The sequence below is a fragment of the Mirounga leonina genome, unplaced genomic scaffold (assembly GCF_011800145.1).
Source record: "Mirounga leonina isolate KUSES-001 unplaced genomic scaffold, KU_Mleo_1.0 Mir_127, whole genome shotgun sequence".
NCBI classification, from domain to species: domain Eukaryota; kingdom Metazoa; phylum Chordata; class Mammalia; order Carnivora; family Phocidae; genus Mirounga; species Mirounga leonina.
The window spans coordinates 11391128-11418765 of NW_023270316.1; the positions used below are offsets into that span (position 1 = coordinate 11391128).

A 27638-nucleotide genomic window follows, 5' to 3' on the forward strand; every position below is an offset into this window, starting at 1 on the left:
CAATTTCTTATCTTCTAATACTGAACCATTTGCCACTAAAACTATGTGAAATAGGATATATCGCACTAGAATTGTATTGCCTTAGTTTAAATGTTTAGAAATCTGCGATTTGTTGTTAATCAGATCAACCCTGAAGTCCTCATTGGCAGACTCTCAGCTTTTTAACGAATTTGACTTTTTAAAGTCAAAATTATGGCATATAGTTCTAAAAATATTAAGTGAACAAGGAAATAAGGGGAGAAATGTAATAACCGAGCATCTCAAAAGTAGAGTTGTATCCCTTCAGTTTTCATTTTCACTAGAAATCACTCGGTTCTGATTTTAGTATTCCTACTTACAAATAAAGGGGGGAAAGGCTGTGGGTGGTGGGATGCATGGGTGTGGGAGGGTACATTGTTGTCTATTAGTGGAATCAACCCTTTCAGCAGACAAAGACAACAACCAAATCTTTAGATGGTTTATTTGATCTGCGTGAAAGAGTGGCAGTGGGATTTCTGGCACTTGAATAAGCGGAAACAATATTTTTGGCTAGAGAGACTTCTGAGTTCTCTCAGGGAGCCTTCTAGAAGGCCATCTGGCCCCAACAGTATTTCTTTTGTAAAGCCCTGCATTTGGAAACACAAATGAAAGGTGTATGAGCAGCAATCAGATACCTATGAAAATAATTTGCTTTCAATACTTGGGGGGGGGTTATTATTCTTTGTAATTCTCTAGATGAAAAGACTTACATGAGGGAAAAAAGCCTCTCTTTCTTTATTAAGATATAAATTCCCAGTTTATATTCCAGTAGAGGTAAACTTATTAAGGTAAACTTATTAATTTGCTCTATGGTTTTCTCACGAGTGAAATTAGAATGTTTCAGTGATATTTACAGTTGTTATGTCAAGGTGTGACCTTGTTTTTGACCTTTATAATTGTTAATTGAACCTAGATTTTAAAGATGAACATTTCCCGGTCCTTGGTTTTTAGCTAGCTTGTGAAGCTCTAACAAATGAAAAATATTGAAAAAGTTAAACGAAATCATTCCAAAACCAAATTATAATGATAATGAGTAAAACTGAAAATGAAGCAAAGCTGTATTTATAGTCAGATACTGCAGAAAATAGGAATATACCTAGCAAGGTACCTTTAAAATCTATCACATGTAATATACTTTGCTATTCTTTCACATTTTTCTTTAGAGTCTCCACACAGAAAGAAATGCTAAATTCTTATATTAAGATATCTTAGGATTACTGATCAATCATTTCCTTTAGCTGTCATTTTTGCCCAAGAAGAAATGAATACAAAAAGAGCAAAAATGAGCACTGAGTTTATAATAGAGACTTGAAAAAATATACTGTATACATGAATGTATATATATTGCATAAATATTTATATGTACTTATATGTAAGTTATAGTTTCCATTGATATATAGTAATATTAACCAAATATTTGCTTGAGATGTTTTTATTTCAGTTACCCAATTTTCGTACTATACACAATTTTAAGTTGATAAAAAAAGAACTGTAAAAATCCCATTTTTAAGAAGCAATAATAAATTCAGTTCTGAATGGAGAATTTTCAAATAGTGGCATTACCACTGTTATGGAAAAGATGATAAATAAAATTAACCTTTAAGAAAATCTTCTATAGGTTTAAAATAAATCACATGGGAAGTGATTTATCCTGGCTGAAGTTTCTACCAAATAATTTGAAGCTAAAATTATTAATGACATGCAGGTTGTATCTCAAAATATATTTTTCTGGAAGGACTGGAGAAAAACTCAAGTTTGATGAATATTGCGGATATATATCTCGCAACTGACGTCGGCTAAGTTTGACATATTTTAGCTTATGGGAATTAAAATAGAAGCATAGAGTATGTGAAATGTTTAAGCTTTTTCCAACGGATTTTAATAAGAGAAGATGACTTTGAGTCCCTAATGTCAATCTATAGCCTAATTCTTATTAGGGGGGACTACTGTGCCAGGAAAAATGCTTTTGCCTGTAAATATCTATAGTTTCCTGAAACAAAGCAGTCACAAGCACCACTATCCGCCAAACAGTGACAGATTCTATGAACAGATTATTATTTCTTAACGTAAAGTATTTTTCACCTGACATTAGACTAAGGGGCATCAGACTTTATTTCCTAAGAACTTCTAATTAAAACGAAACAACAAAAAATTCTGTGACACCAAAGACAGGTCTCCAATAATTTATCTACTTTGTGATCTAAGTATTCCCACAAATTTTATTATTTGGAAGGAACAGAAAAAAAGGTACAACTTTTATTTTTGATAATTATTTTTATTACAATATTGCTATTGTTATTATTATTATTATACAACAGTACTAATTATTATCACTATAGAAAACACAAAGGACCCAGCATTACCTGCAAACTTCAGCTATACCTCTGGTCTTAGGGCAGAATATAATTTAGGATGGGAGTAGAAGTAGAGAAAAGCAAAATATATAATTTTGCCTTCTTGGGTCATTTCTACTTAAAAACATTACTTGAATGAAATTTTCATTGGAGGGGAAAAAGGGTCTTTTGGAAATCTGTAACTGTCTCACTAGGACACAAACTATCAGTTTACCATCCTTAACAGAGTTACCTGTGCTTTGGACAAAGTATCCGAGGGTGTATGTTTTCATCAGCGATTCACATTCGAAATAAAACAGATTAGATGTTTGTTGGAAGCAATACTTTCTACAATTGAGCAACCTATTTATACTAAATCTTTACAAACAGAACACACATTATTTAAACCCCAAGACCCTTCAAGACCCAGTGTCACCTACCTGCAGACCCAATTTTTGTGACCAGCCAATTTATAGGCAAAGTGAAAGAAACATGCGAACTGGATAAAATAACCATATGTCCCCACTGGAAGCCCCATTACTTGAATCATTTAAACCTTGCTGGACAAAGCACCAGGAGAATTTGCTGTAGGAAACAAACCTACGCCAATGGGGCAGGGAGGAAATGACCTAATGGTGAGTCTCCCTTCTGCTCTAATTTCTGTGGTTCTGTGTTAAGAAAAGCTGTCCTACCACTCTGTTGTGAAACCTTATGCCCCAACAAAACAGCATTTCTTATTAACAACAACAACAAAAAAAAAAGCCAGTTCAGAATTTAACATTTAAGTTGCCATCATCAAAAGGCAAGGAAGGACACTTTGGGACAATTTTGTTCGGGAACACTTTTAAGATACAATGGAAAAGTATTTTTTCCTTCGTTCGAGAACTGAAAATGCCAGCAAAAGAGTGTGTTTCTAGTTTGAATTTTGTTTGTTGGCGACCCGAGATTTAGGGTAACCTCTTCCATACTCCTGGCTGCTTACGATGCTAAGTGGCATCCTTTGATGTTATTCAATGTGAAACCCAGTGTAGGCGGTTAATGGAGGCAGTGTTGGCCCAGCCTGGAACTCTGCTTGGTCTGCCATTTTGATGGCCCATATTCTGCCTCAGTTTATTCTTTCAGTAGGAAGTATTTATCAGCGGACATAAGGTACACGCAAAGAGGTAGAGAACATTCAGTGTGTGCGGAAGTACAGGTATGACAGGGGGCGTGGATGGAGGTCTTTGCATGTATGAATGAAAAAGTACATGGCGGGCGCCTGGGTGGCTCAGTCGTTGAGCGTCTGCCTTCGGCTCAGGTCATGGTCCCAGGGTCCTGGGTTCGAGTCCCACATCGGGCTCCCTCCTTGGGGGGAAGCCTGCTTCTCTCTGTCCCACTCCCGCTGCTTGTGTTCCTGCTCTTGCTATCTCTGTCTCTGTCAAATAAATAAATAAAATCTTTAAAAAAAAAAAAAGAAAAAGTACATGGCCCTTCTGTCGCCGTAAATATTTATGTGCATTCATGGAGGCACTGGGTTTTGGAGTCAAGATATAGAAATGGACATTAAAACAACGTGATTTCCAAAACATATTTCTATAAACTGCAGTGTTTTTCTGATAGCCACTCCTGACTTGAAATGAAAGAATGCTATTTATCCTGAAATTGGTGTAAGTCCAAATGGGAGGTTTCCAATGTCACATATTTTGCCTTTTGATTTTAAGTGCCAGTTTGTGTAAAGACGAGCCTGTGAGTGTGTGAGGGTGAGCAAGAATACAAGGTCGGAGCTGAAGGCAGGTGTCCGTAATGACAGGGAGGGAGTGACCCACTTAATACTGCTACCCATGTTCCCAAGTCCTGGGATTGTCAGGTGTTTTTACTGCCGGTGAAAAGTGCAAGTGATACCTCTCACATTGAGGTATTCGGTTCATCACTGAAGCCGGTTTTGTCTCTCTCCCCCCCCCCCCCCCCCGTAAGGGGCTGTTTAACGTTTAGAACCTTGGTAATGTTTCAGCATTCTTTCTTCCCAAGTACTTTTGCATCGCAGGTATTAAAACTTCACTCCTTATGTAGGTAACAAGGCTGAGTTTAGAGAGTACCTCTAGGATGGATTTATAAATGCAACTTTCCCCCCATTCTCTTACAAAGAGGCAAACGGTATTACTGCAAATAACCTTTAAGATAATTAACTGACAATGCTGCAACTAGCATAAAATCTTCCTTCAGGCGACACCTAATTTAAGTGTTACTGGCACAAAGTGGAGACAGATTGCGCATCACCACTGCAATATTTACATAGCAGAAACCCACAGAGCAGGAAACGCGAGGCTCAATGATGCACTAAATTAGGAACAACCGTACTCCAGTGTTAATTTGCTCTCCGTTCTATCCAGATCTCAGGTCCAGAAATTGGTACAAACACATACACAACCTCCCACTCTTAAATGACTAAACCGGAGGAGCTTTTTGTACATTTTTGCCCCCAAATTAAAATAACTTGAAAATTTATTTCCTCTCTCCACAAGAACCATTTGATCAAACTGTGTTTATTTCATTACAACTTGCTCTCACTTTGATCTAAAATTATTTTCATATGAATGCTGCATTGGAGTCTATAGAGAAAAACTAAACAGACTTCTATTTTCTCAAAGGCTTGCCAATATAGTTTATGAAAAGAATAACCTCTAGAGAGACTTGAGGGCCAGCTAGTGAAATATTCAGAAACTTGGAAAGGCAAATTTACCTTAAGCGAATTTCTCCCTGATGAATGCTGTCCCCTCCCCCCTCCCCCCTTACTACGCAATGAGTTTTTGAAACGATTCAAATGATATCTAGTTTATGTTTTTCCCCCACAGTATTTTAAACACCAGTTTCACCCAAGGCATTAACAAAACATTTACCTTTCCTAACTGTTGATGTTCTTTAAAGGCAGCGATCAGTTCTTCAGCCCACTTAATTTTTCCAGGGGAAGGAGAAAACTCTTCCTGCACCACGGCAATTTGGTTAGGGTGTATCACCTGCTTACCTACAAGAAGATTAATAACACCGGAAACACGAAACAACAAACAGATGTTCAAACAAAATGTCTCAACCACGAAAGGCTCCTAATGCTTCACAGTCTGTATGTAAAATAACTAATTATTTTAGAACTTTTTAAAAAGAAAGTAACTGCAATCTGGCAGGCTTTTCCAGAATACCACATAAGAAACACAGAAGAATGGGAGTAATTGTGTTTCTGATCCTATAGAAATGCCACCTTAGTGCAGATAATCTCTCATTTTTAGTTACAGGTGGGTTGACTAGGCAGCTTGTTGACTAATCCTTTGGCTGGAACTTTAAAGGATAATATCTGCAAATTAGAGTGATTATTTTGAGTTAAAGTACAAAAAAATTATATGTTAACTCTTTCAAATTTTACAAGTTGTCTTTTGCTTATTTTGTACCATTATCCCACCTGCCATGATTTCTTTTAGAAGTGGTCTGTTGTTTTTCATAAAGCTTACAGAAGCAGATGTTCCAACCATATTAATATCAAATAGTGGCTTACAATAATATATTTAATTTTCTTTCTTTTAGACAAATAATAGCGTGTCATTTCTAACCACTAACCCGAAACTGGATTTCAATGAAAAAATTTTATTCAGTACAGTGGAATAGAAGGCAGATTTGAACACAGTGGTCTCTAGGTTACTCCATTTCAAAATGTTTAAATAAAAAAGTTACTGAAAGTTTCTGTATCCATAAACATAACCAGGCTTTCCCTTTTTTCTTGTAGAATGAAGACTGAATATTTCCCTCTAATATAGATATTTAGATACCCCTGAAGAAAGCTGATCTCTGTAGTAATAGCTTTAAAAAAGCCTTCGTTTCAGAGTTTAAGGATCCTAAGGAAAAACATTACACAAACATAACACTCACAGGCTTCTATGAAATCATGCAGTCATTAAAAGGAACAATTTAACAATCGGGGAAGTGTAAAATTTAATCAGGTCATTAATAAAATACAACATAATTTAATGTTATAATAATGATGAGATTGTATTTTATTACATGATAAAATTATGGACATATTTGGTTCTTAAAAATGAATGTGCACTTAATGATAATTTGCTCTCCTAAATATATTCGTCCATATATCAATTTGCTTTGCTTTTGAAATAGTTGTTTTAACATTTAGCCAGTACAATTTATACCCTCGATGTTTTAAAAAAGATAATTCCTGTTACTGTCATTATTGAATAGAAAAAAAACCCCAATATTTGTAAAAAAAATTTTTTTAGTATTTCATGGAAAAGAGTTCAAGTGAATAAATATAGCAGTACCTTTTCTTCTAGTAGCATAATTAGAACACCTTCACCTTGCTATTATTTCATTCTAATCTGTCAGCATACTAATAAAACATTAAAACCCTGTACAACTAAAGATGCTTTAAATTATTTGAGGAATCGTGCTCACTTCGGCAGCACATATACTAAAATTGAGGAATAATTTCAGGGAACAAATAATACTAGTGATGACAAATGAGAGCTTTTTTCAATAGTAGGTATTGCAATTATATTTAAGTCATCTAATAGTTGTTACAATATTATTAATAAAGGATGTCAGTTCTGGTAGTCATTTTGTACTAATTGTTAGACCTGAATTTTGTAATTTATGTACATAATTTACACAGATGTGTAAAAAGCCAGATTTCACGGGAACTTCTTGGTACAGACACTATGACTTGAGCAAAACATAAACTATCTAGAAATACTGGGAAACCACTGATGGCCTGCGAGTACCAGTATTTTGGTAGTGAGGCTAATTTTAGGATACGTGTTAAGTTTTAGAAATTTGTGAACATCCACGCATGAAGTAATCTGTGGCTGATTCTTGTATACCCCAACAACGGAACATCAGACTTTAATGCCACGTGGGAGTGAAGGAAATATTTTATACAGAAGAGCTGTTATTGGCAAGTTACTGAGGGTGCAAAATTGGAAGACGTTAAAATTTATGACCATGAAATCCTTTTTACAGTACCACTTGATATATCGTGCTTTAAATCAATACCTGTCAAGTCTTTTAGGTGACTGTATGATGGTGTCATTTTTGTCTTCTACAAAAGACTGCAAAAAAGAAGAAAACCTACAGTGCTTCATATTTATCATCTTTCTTCTCAGCATGCAGGACTGCAGTAACTGTGATGACCAAGTCAGCTGTTGAAGCTTTATTCCAAGATTTAGTTTTGGTTTCTTTTTATAAAAATAATTCCTAATGTTAATAGCCACTTATATGGCCAATGCATTGATTTAAAATCAATCCGCATGGGCTGTGGCCCCATGAAATGATGACTGCAGAAGAGATGCACGGCTAACTTATAAAAAAATACAACTCATTAAAAAAAATGTATAATTTTTAAAAGTAGAGAAAATCCTTATAGCATAGACTGAGTGTTGCTCCTCAGTGTTAGGGGTAACATGATACCTTCATTAGATTTTAAAACTTTTCAACCACCTGCTTCAGAGAGGGTGTGTATTTCTCCTTCCTTCCTCGCTTTCCTCCCTGCTTGTGCAAAGCCCAAGTTATGGGGCAATTAAATGACAAATAATTAGGACAAACAGATGACAACTGGGTCTAAAATAATCAAAGCCCTTATTGTTTCAAAATACTACAAATAATCTCGTATCTTATTATCAGACTAATTACCTTTTACTGGTATGTAGCAATATAATTGGGACTACAAAGACCTTCTTTCTAAAAATTGGAAAATGGTTATGAAGTGTAGCTCCCTACTTTACTGACTTGTTCACTTGAATACATAATGGGCACTGTACCCACTCTGCCTCCCCATTCTCCCCCTGCTTCCATTTTTGTGTGTGTGTGATTTAATACTCCCTGATGTTGAGAAACAATACTGCCAAGCCCGTAAGCTCCTCTTGCTGAGTTGGGCACAGTTCTAGAAAATTTAAATCTGATTTGAAGTAGCTTGTCTTCTGCGATTGAATTAGCAACCAATTTAATTCAGCCCTGTTTCTTGGAGAAATTCTCAAACTCCTTTATAAGTTCTGGAGCAAACATTTACCCCAGAGGTAGCTGAGGACACCCAGGTTATACTGAGTGAGGGTGATACAGGCCAGCACCAATTCAGTGTTTTCTTTTTTTTTTTTTTTTAAGATTTTATTTATTTATTCATGAGAGACAGAGAGAGAGAGGCAGAGGAGAAGCAGGCTCCCAAGGAGCAGGGAGCCCGATGCGGGACTCAATCCCAGGACCCTGGGATCATGACCTGAGCCGAAGGCAGACGCTTAACCATCTGAGCCACCCAGGCGCCCATCAATTCAGTGTTTTCAATTTTTTTTTTTTTATTGAATTAGCGCCCATTTCACAGCAACATCTGGCTGCTTGGTAGCCAATGCCACACATTTTAGACCAACAACATCGAGGTCTATTAGGTAGATTTCATGGAGTGTCTCTCCAACTTTTCCATTTGGGCTATGTCCTAACTGGTCATTGGAAAGAGGCAGGTGTAACAGGCCACAGAACAAGGACAACCTCAGGGCCAGGAGAGAGGGACTCTTTCGTTCTTAGTCACTATTAAATGTAGGGAGGGTTCATTTATTAATAATTCAGATGATTGGAAAATATTTCTCTATAAGAGATCACATTTATTTACTCATTTATTTATTAAACAAATTTGGGGAATCACATTTTGTTTTAACTCTTCATGTTAAAAACACAAAAACAAACGTCAGAACTTTATTTAAGTCTAATATAACACTAAAATTGTTTCTTAACTTGTTTAATTTTATTTGGGGTTAAACCATCGTCCATTAAGATATGTTTTACATTTAAGGTCACTTTATGAAATATTTCTTTCAGTAATCCCTAACTGGACAAACTTCAAAAATGTTTACAAAAGGGATAGAAAGGATGTTTGTCTCTTTTCCTTATTATTTGAGTTCATTTATGATCATGATCTTCTTAGAACTTGCAGCAGAAGAATAAATAAGAATAAAAGAGCTTATGGTGTCTCTTATCCATGGTTGCGTGCATGAGTGTGTGAGTACACACAACTGTGGACGTGGGTTTGTGTGTAGAATCCTATTGTGGTTTTGAAAAAAATGGATTTCTGTTGCAAAAACACAATTTTCGGTTGCTACCCGGACTCCTGGGGATCTGAGTGATCAGACACACCAATCAACAGATATCTGCCTGCGCTCCAGGACCGGATTGCGGGGGGACCTGCAGATCTTAGTGCCAGCCAAAGCCCGTAGGTGTCGCCAGGTGCATAGACACTGGGAGGTGGGAGAGAAATAAGGGGCTTGAAGTGGTAGAAGAATAAAAAACTAGTTATGAGTTAAAAAAAAAAAATCAAAGAAGATATCACTGAAGTTTTTTCAGAAATGAATGAATATTTTGAATATTTGAGGACATTTTTCTTCTCCTCATCAACCCAAATTCTTATGGCAATTCACTCAAAAACACTTCTATAATAGCCTCATCCCTCCTCTAGGGTCAGCAAAACCAAAATACTTAGGAGGACAGGAAAAAAAAATGGCAACTAATGTAAAGAGGAAATAAAATGAGGGCTTCATTGTTTGAGTTGCCCAGCCAAAAGAAAACACAACAGTTTGTTCCGTAGGCTCCTGCCCTCGATGGCTTTTTCACATTTCAAATAGTGGAATAAGTATACCAGATATGTGGCTACATTAGAAACACTAATTTCTGGTTATAGTTCTACTTTTCTGGAATGTTTGCTAATTTAGCTACTGCTTTCTAAGATACCATTAAGAATCATACCGGTAAATCCCATTGCAGCTCCTTCCCTTGACTGCCTGAGGAGCCCCTCTCCATCTCGAAAGTCGATGTACACCAGATCTATGGCCTGCAGACCAAAGGCCTTCGCTGTAACGATAATCTTCTGTCGGGCATACAGAATATCTTGGGTTTCTTTACTACTTGTTGCACCTGCAATGGGATGTGGACAGAAAAGGGAGACATGAACTCTGGAAACCAAACCCAGCCACCTATTGTAAAAACTGGGTTTGTAAAGACCTGGGAATTGCTCCCCAGCAAAATGATGATTCTAATATAAACAAGGAGAGGGATATGTGGAGGCAGAGTTAAATCTCACATGTGTCTATTTATCTTGGAAGGCATCTTGCAGTGTCATTGCTTGTGTGGGGGTTAAGAAAAGACCCCTCCTGCATCTCAGGAGATACAACCACAAACGATTTGCTAGGTCACAAATTAACTTCTGGTATATTTTTTCCTTCTTGCCATTGCTTGGAAAGTATCAGTTCAAAGACAGCACCACAAAAGGTGGCCGAGCAGCTGTGCAAGGAAATGGTTAACTTCTCTCACTGAGCACAGAAATTCGCGTGCTGTGGATGCAATGCCCTTCCATAACTAAGGTTCTGAGCCAAACAGTGCAGCTTCAGGGTTTGGATGAAGAACTTGGGGAAACGGAAGGGCACTCATTTTGAAAGAGGCAGAAAGTGTCCACTGAACTGTCAGAAACACAAAAGTCTCTTGGAAAGACTGGTATTAAAATAGGTTCCTTTTCTTTCCCCCTAGAGGCGGGTGTGTGGGGTGTCGCTGTTTGTATTTGGACCGTGACACTGCTCAGGGAGAGCTCCATGCTTCAGGCCCCTGGGACTGTGGTTCTGCATGTGGCCTTGGCCTCTTTTCTAGGTGTGCCCTGAGTTACTAGTTAAGACCGGAGGCAGAGTGCCCAAGGGATGGGGAAAATCAGTGGAAACAAGCATACTATCTCAATAAATATTTAATAAGAAGAGTTCTAAAATGTATTTTAGGAGGACTTTAAGATCTGTTTAAAATAATATTTGGATACAACATTTAACGTAGAAAATGATTCATTAAAACAAATGTGAAATTGCCTTAAATTTGTGTTAGAAGCCTGGATAGCCCTCAGACTGATGTGAAAACAAAATAAGCAACGGAGAGGTTGTTCACATATTATACTCACTACGAACAAAGTAGATATCATATATTCCCAAACATATCTGAGGTTGCAACAGGCTTTTTATTATTTTATAAATGAAGAGAAGTAATAATATAGTGTTCTGGAAGCAGGACATCTCTGAGGTGCCCTAAATTATCAGAAAGTATTGTCCATTCAGCTGAAAAACCATTGTCATGGTTGGCAAATATATATTGTCATGTAAATGTCCATTCATGAAGGGGCAAAGAAAAAATACACACACACACACACACACAGATACATGCACACATAGAGATTGAAAAAGAGAGAAATGTGTTTGATACCTATGCTGGCTCGAAAGTCTTCTCCTCCAAAAACGACTGCATCTAGAAAAAGACCCACTTGAGGTCCGGTCTTTAGTGCTTCTTCACACACGGCCTGTAAAAGAGCAGAACAGAACCAAATCTCATAGAAATGCGCAATTCAGAGAGGAGCAGCATGGTGGATTTCAGTAACAGAAAGATCCGACTCTTAACAGTTTGCTGAAAGCAAACTGGCAGTCCTAAAAATGCAGCCTAAATTTACCCCTTTTGAAAGGCTTTTAATATTGTCCAAGATAAGTATGTTGTATAGATTTGCTTTGCTTAATGGATTACATTAATATAGTTACAAATATATATTAATATAGTTATAATGTTCGAATCATTGTTCATCTAGTTTCTAGAGAAACTTTGAATTAACTCATTTTGATCGTACCGTAAATTACTTCTCTTTTTCCAAAACTTGTTTTTGTTTTAAGAGACGCTCAAACAATAAACATAAAACCACAGGAGAGAAGGAAAGAATTTTTAAATCAAATTAATTGGATTATTTGCATTAGGATCAGGATTTCTTAGTAAATGGTCTCAGGATTAAAGACATACAATACAAAAATCTACAACTCCGGAGGGGCAAATAAAAATGCAACAAGTCATCCAAGATGTATTCATTAGCAACTTCCATATTTCTATGTGAAAATAAAGATTAATAACATTTGTCCTAGATGTAACTGAATCTACCAAGGTGGAAATTCAGCATGCTAATGTATGTGGGTGGGGAAGACCTGAAAATCGGGAGGACATTGATTAATTTCAGGGGTTGTAAGTGCTTCTACTTACAATATGGAATAAAATGGTGCAGTGGAGTTTAGAATTCAGTCATCGTATGAATCTAGTCGCATCTAGGGGATATGCTGTGATTGTATCTCAGAATTGTGGGGCAGGCTGGAAGAATTTGTGGTTAGTGGGGTAAATGCGCGGATCATGAGGCTTAAAGCAGCTCCCCAAACATATGCACTCTGCCCCTCCTGCATGGTCCAGTAGGTCTCAAAAGTTTCCTCTCGGAGCGCTTACTCACATACTATCTCTCTGGGCAGTTTCCAACTATCTCTTTTCTTTGTTTTTAGGGATTCCTTCCCTCCTGCCTTCTGAGACAGGGTGCTACAATGATGTTCATGAGTCAGGTGAAATGTGAGGCATATTTTGGAAAAGAGTTTAAATGATCAGTGATAAAGGGGAAAAAACAAGCTAGCCATGAAATCGTTAAGGCAAATTGTTGCATGTAACCATACAATGCTGGCAAACACTCGGTTCAGCTAATCTTCCGGAATGCATATCAGGAAGTACTTTATGTTCTAATGTGGCAAATTGAAATAATATACTACAAACTATTGATGTATCCTAACCTACAAATAGCAGTCTTACGTACTAGACATGATGGATAATGTTGCTACAACGAGGCCAGCAAATTTCCCAATAAAAGGCAATTGTTACAAAAGAATAATTGAAAGTTAATTCATAAGGGCAACAAAATCAATTTTCATGTAGATTTCATCTAAAATACAATTCAAAACATGTTTACATGTGATTATTTAATTGAAATAGGAACCTATAAATATTTCACTTAAATATTTAGGATTGGGAAGTTTCTCTTTGCTATTTAGCCAATCTTTTGTTTTCTAAGATGCTCACAGCCTGGTTTTGGATTATTATAGAGAACAAATGGTGCTCAAGGTTTACTTTGCCTATAAATCTTTCTAGAAAAATATTTTTAAGTAGATGTCAAAATTGAGAACAAAAGTTCCCTTGGGTAATAAATAAAATACTAACTTATTAGTCACATTATGTTCTCTTACCTTAAAATTGAGCAAACCCATTGCAGTTTCCACAAAAGGGATTAAATTCATAGGTTGTTCAAGTTTTCGGCCTTTTAAGTAGAAGGAAAATTTGTCTGAAAACTAAAATCAAAAGTGTCATAGGTGATTAGTAGGGGAAAAAAATGTACAATCACCGAAATGTAGACATAGAAGTAGTATTTAAGTCTTTGGCCTGAGGAAGTAAAATCCCAGCCTATTTCATACACAAAAAAGAATGAAAACAAAACAAAAATAGGAGGAAAGACCAAAGAAAATAGGTAACAAAGTCCCCACCAAACTAAATAGTAAAACCCCAAGCATTATAATTTTTTTTTTTCCCCTAAAGGAGCAATTTGAGGCCTAGGAGTTAGAAGTGGAAAGAGAGATTCTGAAGTTTAAATGCTTTCCTTGAAAACATATTTACGTAAGACCTCCAGCCTTCACTTCGTTAAATGCAAATGGTAGGCCCCCAAAACAGTGAAGTCTTGCTCTACCTGCCATTCTGTTTTTGTTTTGGACCAGGCACTGACATCAGTGGAACTGTTAGCAGCCTTCTACGTGGAACCCATATTATTCATTATAGCACCATTATCCTTTGTTCAGAAGGTTTTTCTTCATAATTTTTTAGCTTACCTAGGAAGACCTTAAAAAGGAAGTTTAATTCTTTGAAGACCAAAGCTCGCCAATTTTTTCCATGAGACCAGTTCACAGCTAGCTCTGCGCTGCCAGTGGGGTAGCCCAAATTCCAAAATCTATCATCTGGAAACATACAAAAGCTCTTGCACAGATCTCCACCACCCCCCCTTTCAAAAGGAAAAAAAAAAAAAAAACCCACCACACTCTAAATTGTAAATCTATTATGTCTATCTAGATCTAATAAGATGTGGGGAGATAAAAAAAAAAAAAACAACACAGGTATGATAAAGCAATTTTTGTAAATAAAGATGAAAACATATATATCCATTTTAAATTTAAGGAATATTCAGCCATTAATGGATATCAAAGGAAAAGGGAATTTTAATCATCTCTCCATTCAGTCTCAGTTGGGTAAATCATATCTAAGAGATTTGCATAAATATAAACCATCAAAGACTTTTCATCTTCAAAGGAGGTTTCAAGACCCTATAAGCTTTGTACTGTAATCATGGCAGGTCACCACCCTGCAGGAATAGGGCTGCTATGGCAACATAAAAAAACTAATGCTTAAGGCTTAGCATAATATTCCGACTAATAGAAAGGAAACTCATTTTAAAAGCTGGCAGCCTATTTACCAGAAGCAGGATTAGAGGTGTTATTTCCCCTTTTAGCTGCCCCCTCCTTGCTTGTGCAGCACCCCCCTAAAAAATCTAATCACTGGGATCTTTAAAAAGCTTTTGAGCAATTTGCAGTAACTTTACAATTAGGCTAAAATAAATCACAGCTTTCAGTAATGAAAAATTATTCCCAGTTGCTCCCATTGCCCCTCCCTTCCTCAGACACCATCATCATCACCTCCTTAGTAACTTTTCAAGGGAAGGAATAACTCAACCAAAATAGCAAGAAAGAAGAGAAGGCTACAATGTAAGGAGACAAAATGTATAATATTACGGGAAGGTGAAAATAAAACCTAATTTATGTCACATTTAAGCTAGAAAATGGGTAGTGAAAGATTAGCAGTTTTGGTGTTATATCTGCACTGGAAGAACTTTTTTTTTTCTCACTAAAAAAAAAACCACAAAACAAAAAACACCAAAAAAACGTGCAACATTACTTGCCCCATTCTTTGCGTAAGAGTTTTAACTACAAGAATCATAAAGTTTAAAACTAGTTAAGTACTTTACAATATATTTCCTGTTCTTAGAAAAATCTCTAATGCCTTCTGTTTTTAAGCCAACAGGGACATTTAAAAATTAAATATTCTGGCCCATTCTCCTTCTCCTCCTCCCCTTCTTTCTTAAAAAATTGCATTAAGTACTGCCACAAAAGGTAACTAGTGGAGAAGTTTCAATTAATTTTTTCAAAAGGAGACGATTAAATGTTTCCGGCCTGGTAAAGTGTTCATTTCAGTGAGGTGGAGGGGCTGGGGAGGGGGGTGGAGGAAAAGAAGGGGAAAAAATCACAAAGAGATTGGGGAGGAGATGAAGTAGCAGGGCTCAGCAATTCTTTCAATTCCAGTGCACACCCAATAGTGTGTTGGAAGAATGCACACTGTTCGGGATTTGTGGGAGAATTGTCCCACGACAAAGAAGGCAGAGTCGCGCTTGTTATAGTCCAATAAGCCGTGCCAGTCAAACAAGAACCCACACTAGCGACAAAAGGCCGGCAAGAGATTCTCACACAAAAGGAAACAAGGAAGCCCATCTTTCAGTTGTGCATCAGGCTCTGGGTTTTATGCTTCACATAAATACAAACGGAGAGGAAAAAATAAACAGCCCAAAAGACTTCTGTTAACTAGAAATCCTATTTCTATCCAAGGATTTAAAACAGCGAACAGAAGCTGTAGCTCAAGGCTGGGGTGGGTCCTCCCCTCTTAAATGAAGGGTAATAACGGTGATAAACAGGCATTAACATGAAACCAAAAGGGAACAGTGGCTTCAGATTCCATTTCAATCAATTTAAGACACATTCGAATGGGGTAGGAGGCCTCGGGGATTGTAGCCTACTGTAACCAGTATCTTCCAGCTTCTGAGGGGGTGACCTTGGAGAGAAGAGCTCCAGTTTAGAAAGTAAATATGGGTCCTTGAACACGGGGCCTTCAAGAAGACGCCAACACGGAGCTGTCCAGCAGAGAAAATAGTGGCAGCCACAGATGGAATTCTGAATTTTCTAGGAGCTACATTAAAAGAGGAAAATGAAATAGGTGCGTTTCGTTTGAATAATGTTTGTTCAACCCAGTAGACCTGAAGTATTAATCATCTCGACATGTGATCGATATAAAAACTACTGAGATAATTTACATTCTTTTGGGGGGAGGGGGCTGCTAAGTCTTCAAAACCCCATGTGTATTTTATACACTTACAGCACATCTCAATTTGGACTTGCCACATTTCAAGCGCTCAGGAGCCACATGGGGCGGGCGGCCAGAGCACTGGAAAGTACAGACTCGACGTATCTACATGCCTGAAAAAGGTGAGCAGGTTTCCTCTGGTAGGACAACTATTCGGTGTATTGCTGCATTTGCAGGCACAGCCTCAGAGATAATCCCAGATGAAGCATCAAGAGCCTGGGCCGACAGCCGTGTCCCAGGCCCGCTGCCCCCCAGCAGCCCAATGGGCAGGTATTTTATTCGGCAGAGATCTGCAAAATCATAGCAACCCCTAAAGAAAATCTAGCCTCCCCCTCCTTGAACAATGAAAACAATCATAGTATAATTAGGCCCATTTCAAAGTTTTCGTAAGTCATTTGACATGCCAGGTTTTTATTGGCTGAAAAGTCTGTCATGAAACACACACACACCTGTCAGCAATTTAAAAAGGACGGACTAGAGAGCTGTTCAGGAAATAATATCTGTGCTAATTAAAACCACTAGTTGAAAGCTTCCTGTTTCTTCCTCTAGTTGCCCTCAGGAGTGACCTTGCCCTCTCCTCCTCTAGGTTCGTTTTATCATTCGTGGCTAATGTGCCTTTGCTGTCTATGAAGACTGCAAATGAACCTGGGTGGGAGCCATTTACTTCACTGCTCTTCCGGTGGAGGTTAGGGCCTGGCGGGCCGTGAGGAGCGATCCAGTTCTGGGGCAAGCCGGTTTCCGAGGATTGCTCTTGAGGCTTCCGAGGAGGCTGTTCTGGCCAAACCGCAAGTCTGAGTGGGGAGCGGACGCGTCATCCCGTGGGCAGAGTTGTTCCTCCGAACACTCTGGGTAAAGCCAGGCTCTCCTTGTGTGAAGGGAACAGTCTCTTGGGCTCCCTCCTTTCCTTTAGCTCCCTTTCTCTCTGCTCCATGCGTGTGTTTTCAAAATCTGCGGCACCCGAATCCTTCCCTTCTGCTACCCCTTCAGAGCTGCTCCTGAGCCTTTAATTAAAGCAAAGCATTAGCTTACTCACCCACTGGATTTCTTCAGGACTCTCCACCTTGGGCAGCATCAGGCTAGAGGGAAGGACCCGGGACTGCAGGAGGGTCTCCAGGTCCTCGTCGGCCAGACCGCTGGACACCGAGTTGACTCTCACACACTTTTCGGTTGGGCCCAGATCAAAGTCTTCAAGCGTTTTTACTATTCTCAGTCGAGCTTCATCCTATCAATGTCAATAAAATGTACCTCCTAAGTTTATTTATCATCGAGAGCAAACAATCCAACTGACCGTGGACCTGCTATGTGGATTCAGAATCTGAGCACCATGACTGTATCTACACATTTCCCCGTCCAGCAAATAAATGGTGTTTGAAATAAGTTGTGCAATCTGACAGACAAGGGATTGATTTCCAAACTTCACTCACGATGACTGTAACAGAGATGACAGCCACTGTCGTGCATACTGGTGCACTTCTTAAATAGGACTGTGCCCTCGCTCGTTAGCATTGCTTTTCGACTACGAGGGTAAAATAACCAATAGGTAACGTTTATTGAGCATTTACTAAGCTCTAGGCAAGGTTCTAAGTCTTCTCCTGCATTTTCTCATTTAATAAATATAGGGAGCTACATAACACATGGATAACGGGTAGTCTTCGTCTGTCAGCATATTCACATTAGGGAAAAAATAAGGATTTGTTTTTCTCTTTCCACATGCGTCATGTTTTTTAGTCACTTAAAATTTTTTTTGCAAGTGAGTTGAATTTTGACATTCAATTAAGAAGGCGCTTACAGGAAAATGACACTCCACAGTACAAAAAAGCTCCAACTTATTCAGATGGAAGGCAATAATGCCACCAAGAAATCCCTTCATGAAGTGGAAAACAAATACTTTTTTTTCCCCTTTGATTTGACAGTCTGTGCTCCATAGTTAAGAAAAGCTGAAAGGTTGAAAGCCTGCTTCAGTATGTGAATTGTCCCTAGAAAAACTGTATGAAACCAAACATGTTATTTGCTGGCTCTGAGTTGGGGTGTTGAAGGTGGGGAAGGGGGTGGGGAGAGAAAGGAGCGTATTGAGGGGCTGGGGGTTGGCGTCAAGAGAAAGAAAGCACTTGGGGTCATTACTTCCTGCCAATTTCAGTTTCAAAAACAAATTCCTTCAACTTGCCAACAGCCCTCAACAAATTCTCATTGTCAGAATGAACACTTATCAAAAGTAGTTTCATTTGGGAAGGGTTTTTATGATACTAATAAAACTTTAAAGCTTCTCACTGCTGACGAATGTGGTTTAAAAAAAAAAAAAGTCTTAACAATATACAGCCATTTGAACAGCAATACTTACCTGGGAAAATAGCAAACCAAAGCGGAGACAAAAAGAGAATTATGAGAGCTGATATTGGGTCTAAGTCTAATCAACAAGACAAGCCAGGACAGTAGATTTAAAGCAGACGGATGTAGGTCTACGACCGAGTGGGAGCAGGGAAGGCTTCCAAATGTGGTCTGAGTTAAACAGTGTGAGGAAACAGTGGCTTAGAGTTGTCAGGTCAGATGGAAACAGAATACGTAGACCAGTTTAAGACAGTCCTGCGGAGCCCTGATTTACAGAGCTCTGACTGCAGATAATTAGGCCAAGCTTAGACAAAAGCAAGAGAGCGCGCACGCTAGCTAAGTGAAGGACAATGCGGCCAACAGTGGCTTGGTTCCACATCATGCCGTTGGCTATTCCACAGCTATAAAACTCATCCGCTTGCTCTGCCATGCCTTCTTTTTACATTCACTAACTAGGAAAATCCGAAGGTGAAGAGCGGAAGTGAGCTCAGTGTCATGGTTCCAAGAACATCTAGAGCTGTCGAGAGAAATGCCTTCAGCTCTTTGGCAGTGCGGGCATTTATATCCATGGCCCCCGAGAACCTAAAATGTGTTATGCTCCATGTAGCCCGCACAGCTACAGACTCAGGATTGCTCTCCAGCTTGTAAATATTTCAACTTCCAGGATTTCTTTCAGTAGCAGGTTGGGCTTGTCAAGGGTCTACTGGGACAGAGTGAATGGAAAATGCAAAGGAACGAACTAGATCATTTAGCCTGAAAGGCATTTTAAAACTTGGGTTACTTGAATCGTCATCTACACTCTGCTTTAATCTGGGTGTGTGCCCAAGGTGCAGGATCCCTGGCAACGTCAACTTCCTAAATTGTTCATGTTGGTGTCGAACAAAATCTGACCTCTAAGCTGTTTTGTTGCTTCCATTTGGGTTAGAAAGGGACTGTTTGTTCAAAGCTCGTGTTCTAAACCCGTTTGGGATTTTAACTAAAGTCAGATTACCATGGTTTCAGCACATTCCGGTTTATTTAGTAAAATTCAACCCTTGTGAAATTGGCTGCAAATGAAGTACCTAATTCCAATTTTAGGCATAATCTGATTAGTACTTTTCATGTTATAATAATGAACAGTGACTACTCAGCATTTTGTTAGACTTTTTTTTTTTTTGGCTCAGAATGAAAACAAGCTCTTTCCACTTCATTCTGTACCTTTCCAAAAAAAGCTGATGGCTTTGGAGGTATATTGCCACACAACACCCTTATTAACAGGCTGTTGCTTGCTGCAATTTACATAAACTGTGCATCCCTCTGCTATGTATCCCCAAATACCCAACATCTTCACTGAAATTTACACCAACCAACAAGTATGTTGATGTTTTCTTTTTTTCTTTTTGGTGCTTTAATGGTGAAATATGTTACTTTGCTAGCAAACACACCCATACCATCTGTTGGGTGAGAGGAAGACAGTTTCTAAGAACAATTAAGTTTAGTTCTGGGTGCTCAGCTAGAGAGAGCCACCATCCGCCCAGTTGTGAAAAGAAAGAAATTCTGCTCATTCTGTTCTCTCCCTCCCTCTCTCCCTGATACCAATCTCTCTTTCTCACAGCTCTCTCCTTTGCATCACCTTGCTCCCTTCACATTTTCACTCTCTCTCTCTTTTTCCTTGGCTTCTGTTTGGCCCTGACTATCCTTCCAATTTCTTTTCTTTTTTTTTTTTTAAAGATTTTATTTATTTATTTGACAGAGAGAGAGACATAGCGAGAGAGGGAACACAAGCAGGGGGAGTGGGAGAGAGAGAAGCAGGCTTCCCGCTGAGCAGGGAGCCCGATGCAGGGCTCGATCCCAGGACCCCGGGATCATGACCTGAGCCGAAGGCAGACGCTTAACGACTGAGCCACCCAGGCGCCCCATAGCCTTCCAATTTCTGTCTCATTCAGGGGATCAGTAAGACACGGCCTGGCAGACACCCCCTTCTCCGAAGGGCTATATAAGTGATCTGCTGAGATTATTGGGAGGTAATGTTCCCTGGCAAAAGAAGGAAGAGGAAATTAAAGCAAAAAGAGGCTCCTCAAAAAAGACCTTTTTTTGGGGGGGGGAAGGGGTGTCTTACAGAACGGCCTTGGTAAGCATTTCTTAATGTAGGGTGATCTTGTCCCACTAAAATCCAAAAAAACAGAATAATGGAATTCAGGCCTTTCTCAACAGTTACATTAGATCTTTGCAGAGACTAATTATCACAGTGTGTTCTACAGCATGTCTGATTCCAGAGGTGAACTCTGCAGAGGTCACAGAGAAAGTTGGCACCGATCAGAATCGTCACTGTCCCCTGTTCTAAATAAAAAGTGATGTCACCAAACTTCCCGCAGCCAATCGATATTTCGTGCCACAGGCTGCTCAGTGCAGTGGACCAGTGGCTAATAAACTTGTCCTTATACATAAGCCACCGTATTATGTGCCTCTGTCTGGGCCAGGAACCAAGGCGTGCTCTGATTTCAGAGACCCGGCTCTCATCACCTGGGGAAGAGACACGCTCGGGTGACGTAAGAAAGCGGCTAAATCAACCATCGCCAAGACCTGCAGACTCCAAAATTAAAGGAGAAAATATGCGTGCAGTTGGTTCAATTGGCACCCATTAAAGCTAATAACTAATCATCCTCGCAAGTTTCTAGCTCCGAATGATCAAATCTGCAAAGAAAACAACATCCGTCCACTTTTACACTCCAGTGGAAGAGGTGGTCCCTCGCGGCAGGGCGGCACAGTCTCACCATCTGGAGAATAAATCGAGTGTGAAGTACAGTATAGTTTGGGACCAAGCTCCGTGGCGGCAGCTCAGCAGTGAGTTCATTAGTTCCCAACTTCCAGGGATTAGAGCGGCATCAATTCTACTGTCGGATAGGAAGAGACAGACAGGATACGAGATTCAAGGAGGCTTGTGACAACCAGGAGGAGCCCCTTGGGTTTATTTATAAAACTACAAAGTATAAACACACCCAAATAAGTGCCTTAAATAATAGCATTATCACAGTTTCCTAACATCTGAATTAACACCTTCCCCTTCTTCCACACCACCCCCTCCACCTCGTATGTTAATGTAGAGTCCCTTTCAGAGGAAACCACAAGGGCACCCTTGATGCAACAGGAGCAGGGAGAAAGCCGAGCGGCAGAACCCAGATTTGGTAATTAAGAAATATGAAAGACCTTCTAGACTCCAGGGAGATGCATAACCTTGGTGATTTTTAAAAATGTGCAATTAATATTTCATCGTTCAAAAGGCAAACTGTGAGGCCACAGCCTCAAAAACACTAGTGAATTCTGTCTTTTCTGAATGTGTCCACCTTATTTCCATTTTATCTGATTTGTAAAACGATGTCACAGGCCCGGAGTGCAACGAACTTTGGGCAGACGGCCTTGTTATCAGTATCTATGCGAAAAGATTTTTGAAAATGTTGAGGTCATTTGGTTCGGAGTGAACTTTTCCATGGAAGGATCTCCTTTTTCACACAACTTCTTTTATACATTTATATTAAAAAAAAAAAAAAAAAGAAGTGCTGTGACATAAAACAGGTCATCGCTTGTAAACTATGTTATTGTATTTTTCTCATAAATGTATAAAAATTTATTACAGGATCCCAGAGACTGTGGTAGTGACTGCATTGGACAAAAGGCAAATAAATTCTCGTTAATTATTACAACGTGGTAGCGTTTCTTTAGGAAGGTGATAGTGTTGAGTTTTCGATCCCATTGTTTTTTCCACATGATAAAGAAATCTTGGTTTGTTTTTGAAAGAAGAAAACTAACAACTCTACTGCATGTACCATGATTCAACTGGTTTAAAATTTCATTCATGGGTAACACCAAAGGCACAGGTAATTGGACTTCATGAAAATTAAGAAGTATTTGTACATCAAGAGACACTATGAACAGAGGAAAAAAGGCAACCCACAGATTGGGAGAAAATATTTGCAAATCATATAACTGATAAAGGATTCATATCTAGAATATATACAGATCTCCTAACACTCAACAACCAAAAAACAACACAATTAAAAAAAAAAAAACCCAAAAAACCAACACAATTCAATGGGCAAAGGACTTGAATAGACATTTCTCCAAAGAAAATATACGGATGGCCAATAAGCACATGAAAAGATGCTCAACATCACTGATCATTAGGGAAACGCAAATCACAACTACATTGAGATACCAGTTCACAACCATTAGGATGGCTACTATGGAAAAAAAAGAAACCAGAAAAAAACAAGTGTTGGTGAGGATGTGGATAAATTGGAACCTAGTGCGCTGTTGGTGGGAATGTAAATTATAGCCGCTATAGAAAATCGTATGGCAGTTCCTCAAAAAATTAAAAATAGAATTACCATATGATCAGCAATGCCCCTTTCTGGGTATATATCCCAAAGCACGAAAGGCAGGGTCTTAAAGAGATTATTTGTCATGTACAATGAAATATTATTCAACTTTAAAGAGAGAGGAAATTCTGACAGATGCTACAACATGGATGAACCTTGAGGACGTTAGGGTAAGTGAAATAAGCCAGTCACAGAAAAGACAAATACTGTTGTGATTCCACATCAATGAGGTACTTAGAGTAGTCAGAACGTAGAATAGTGGTTGCCAGGTGCTGGGGGGAGGAGGGAATTGGGAGTTAGTGTTTAATGAGCACAACATTTCAGTTTTACAAGATGAAGAGTTACAGGGATGGATGGTGGCATGGCTGCACAACAGTGGAAATTTGGTTATATATACAATACCACAATAAAAAAAAGTGAAAAATTTTTCACTCACTGATTTATCCCACAAATTATTACATTCTAGGCACTCTGTTTATTCTGAAAGTGTAGACTTGGGTAGAGCAAAGTTTCTGATGTGTTAATTATAAAAGGTACATTAAAACACACATTTATAGTGAAATGCCAAATCAACTTTCATTCAAAGGACTAAGAAAGCTCAGGGTGTACGGATAGATATAGTTCATAATATGCAACTGGCATTTCTGCCCCTCAGACATTTAATGGAAAAAGAGAAAACCCCACAAGAAACAACACTAGAATACAATAAATCTATGAAAAGAATTTATTTGGAAGGTCTCTGAGCAATTAAAAATATTTTTTAAAGACATTTAAAAAGTGGCTTTAAGTCATACAGGCCTATACTTTCATCAAAATTCACAGAAAGTATGCTTAAAATTTGTGTTTCATTTTATATAATTTTTACCACAAAAGAGCAAAGAGAATAGTAACCAGTTTTGAAGGCTAGTCAATGATATACACACAGAAGTATTTGAGGGGAAGTCTACTGCTGCTGTCTGCAACTTACTTTGAAATTAATTAAAAAGTAAATGAATTGGGCGCCTGGGTGGCTCAGTTGGTTAAGCGACTGCCTTCGGCTCAGGTCATGATCCTGGAGTCCCGGGATCGAGTCCCGCATCGGGCTCCCTGCTCGGCAGGGAGTCTGCTTCTCCCTCTGACCCTCCCCCCTCTCCTGTTCTCTCTCTCTCATTCTCTCTCTCGCAAATAAATAAAATCTTAAAAAAAAAAAAAAGTAAATGAATTGATGGATGGATAGAAGGATAGCTAGGTGGACAAGTTTTTACTCTGTAAAACATTAATGGGAGAATATAGGAGGTGGGTATAGGGGTATTCATTGTACAGTCTTTCAACCTTTGTGATGTTTAAAGTTTTTGTAATACAACTTGGGGAAAAAAATTTCTTAAAGCGCCTCTAAAATGTTGGGGCGCCTGGGTGGCTCAGTCGTTAAGCATCTGCCTTTGGCTCAGCTCATGGTCCCAGGGTCCTGGGATCGAGCCCCGCATCGGGCTCCCTGCTCAGCGGGAAGCCCACTTCTCCCTCTCCCACTCCCCCTGCTTGTGTTCCCTCTCTCGCTGTGTCTCTCTCTGTCAAATAAATAAATAAAATTTAAAAAAAATTATAAAAAAATAAATAACATGTTGATAATTTTTGGAGCTGATTGGTGAATACATGGGGACTCTTGACACAATTCTCTTTACATTTGCATATACAGATCTTCCTCAACTTATGATGGGGTTATGTCCCAATAAACTCATTGTAAGTTGAAAATATCGTAGTCAATAAATACTGTAAGTGGAAAATATGTTTAATTCACCTAACCTACTGAACGTCATATGTGAGCCTAGCCTACCTTAAACGTGCTCAGAACACTTATGCTAGTCTACAATTGGGCAAAATCATCTAACACAAAGCCTGTTTAATAATGAAATGTTGAATATCTCAAGTAATTTGTTGAATACTGTGCTGAAAGTGAAAAAACAGAGGGGCTCTACGGTACAGATGCGTTGGTTGTTTACCTTGGTGATCATGGCGCTGACTGGGAGCTGAGGCTCCCTCCTGCTGCCCAGCATCATCACAGAGGATCTTACTGCCTATTGCTAGCCCGAAAAAGATCCAAATTCAAAATTTAAAGTGCAGCTCCTACTGACTGTGTTTCACTTTTGCACCACTGTAAAGTTGAAAAATCCTAAATTGAACCATCATAAGTTGGGGACCATCTATATTAGCATATTTCCACAATAGAATGTTAAAAACTAGTTAATGATGTATATCATATGATTTCACTCATACGTGGAATTTTTAAAAAGATTTTATTTATTTATTTATTTGAGAGAGAGAGAGAGTGGGGGTAGGAGCAGAGGGAGAGGGACAAGCAGACTCCGTGCTCAGCATGGAGCCCGATGTGGGCCTTGATCCCATGACCCTGAGCTGAAATCAAGAGTTGGACGCCTAACCAACTCAGCCACCGAGGCACCCATCATATGCGGAATTTCAGAAACAAAACAAATTAACAAAAAAAGAGACAAAAACAGACTCTTAAATACAGAGAACAAATTGGTCCTTGCCAGAAGGGAGGTAAGTGGGAGGACGGGTGAAACAGATAAAGGGGATCAAGAGGACACTTTGATGAGCACTGAGTAATGTACAGAACTGTTCGATCATTGTATTGCACACCTGAAATTAATATGACACTGTATGTTAATTATACTTCAATTAAAAAAAAAGTTAATGGCAAGTTAACTTCATTTTACTTGTTATTTGTGGGAAATAATTTGGGGGAGATTATTTTTAGGCTTGTGATTTTTTTTTTGGTTAACTAATCAATGGCTGTTAGTGTATTCATAGTTGTGCAAGCATTGCCACAATCAATTTTAGAATATTTTTATCATCCCCAAAAGAAACCCCATATTCTTTAAGCAGTTACTTCCATATCCCCGCAACCCTCCCAGGTCTAGGCAACCACTGATCTATCTTGTTTCTCTGTAGATCTGCTTATTCTGAACATTTCATATAAATGGAATCATGCAATATGTGATCTTTTGACTGGTTAGTACAATGTTTCAAGGTCTGTCACGCTGTAGCCTGTATCAGAACTTCCTTCTTTATTGCCAAATAATATTCCACTGTATGGATATACCACTTCTAGTTCATCTATTATCAGTTAATGAACATTTGGTTTGTTTTGGCCTTTGGCTACTAGGAAAAATGCTGCTACGAACATTCATGTACAAGTTTTGTATGGTTATCTGTTTTCTTTTTTTAAAGATTTTATTTATTTATTTATTTATTTATTTATTTATTTATTTATTTATCAATCAATCAGAGAGAGAGAGAGACAGAGCACAAGCAGGGGGAGTGGCAGGCAGAGGGAGAAGCAGGCTCCCCACTGAGCAGGGAGCCCGATGGGGGCTCGATCCCAGGACCCCAGGATCATGACCTGAGCCGAAGGCAGATGCTTAACTGAATGAGCCACTCAGGCATCCCTGGTTATCTGTTTTCATTTCTCTTGGGTACGTACCTAGGAGAAAGTAGAATTGCTGGGTCATAAGGTAACTCTAATCTTCTGAGGAACTATTAACTGTTTCCAAAGCGGCTATGTCAATTTTTATTCTGACCAGCAGAGTATGAAGGTTCCAATTGCTTTCTACATCCTCTCCAACACTTGTTAAGATCTTTTTGATTAGAGCCATCCTAGTGGGTGTGAAGTGGTCTCTCACCATGCTCATTGTGGCTTTGATTTGCATTTCCCTGATGACTAATGATGTTGAGTACCTTTTCATGTGCTTTTTCGCCAATTTTATATCTTCTTTGGAGAAAGGTCTATTTCAAATCCTTTGCTCATTTAAAAAAACTATGGTAAACTACATATAACATAAAATTTTCCATTTTAACCATTTTTAGGTGGGGAGGGGCAGAGGGAGAGACAGAATCCCAAGCAGACCCTGTGCTAAGTGCAGAGGCCTATGCAGGGCTCGATCTCACAACCCTGAGGTCATGACCTGAACTGAAATCAGGAGTCAGATGCTTAACTGACTGAGCCACCAGGTACCCCTATTTTAACAATTAAAAAAATTTTTTTTATTTATTCATTTGAGACACTGAGATACAGAGAGAGAGAGAGAGAGAGCATGAGCAGGGGGAGAGGCAGAGGGAGAGGGAGAGGGAGAAGCAGGCTCCTCGCTGAGCCAGGAGCCCAATGTGGGGCTCGATCCCAGGACCCTGGGATCATGACCCGAGCAGAAGGCAGACGCTTAACTATCTGAGCCACCCAGGCGCCCCTTAACCATTTTTAAGTGTACCATTCAATGGTCTTAATTACTGTCACAATGTTGTGCAACCATCATGATTACCTATATCCAACACTTTTTAATCACTCAAACAGAAGCTCTGTAAGCATTAAGCAATACTTCCTAATTCCCACTACCCCCCAGCCAGTAACCTCTAATTTACTTTCTGTATCCATTCTTTTGGGTATATATCTAGGAATAGAACTGCTGGGTCCAATCCATCACCTTTACCCCCTCTACTCTTTTACTTTGCCTTCTCCCCACCTGCTTCTGATGGATCCTCCTCAACTGTATGTGAC

General features: G+C 38.9%; 1 protein-coding gene across 4 annotated transcripts in view; it reads right to left on the reverse strand.

Moving 5' to 3' along the window:
* The window catches only part of CLYBL (citramalyl-CoA lyase), a 257573-nt gene that overhangs the window by 22138 nt on the left and 207797 nt on the right, over positions 1–27638 (reverse strand). For all 4 annotated transcript variants that reach the window (XM_035003113.1, XM_035003112.1, XM_035003114.1 and 1 more), the window contains 5 exons: positions 17446–17634; positions 13427–13528; positions 11598–11691; positions 10110–10277; positions 5228–5352 (listed from right to left, as the gene is read on the reverse strand). In XM_035003113.1, coding sequence (XP_034859004.1) covers positions 5228–5352; positions 10110–10277; positions 11598–11691; positions 13427–13528; positions 17446–17634 — 678 coding nt within the window. The remainder of the gene's footprint in view (positions 1–5227; positions 5353–10109; positions 10278–11597; positions 11692–13426; positions 13529–17445; positions 17635–27638) is intronic.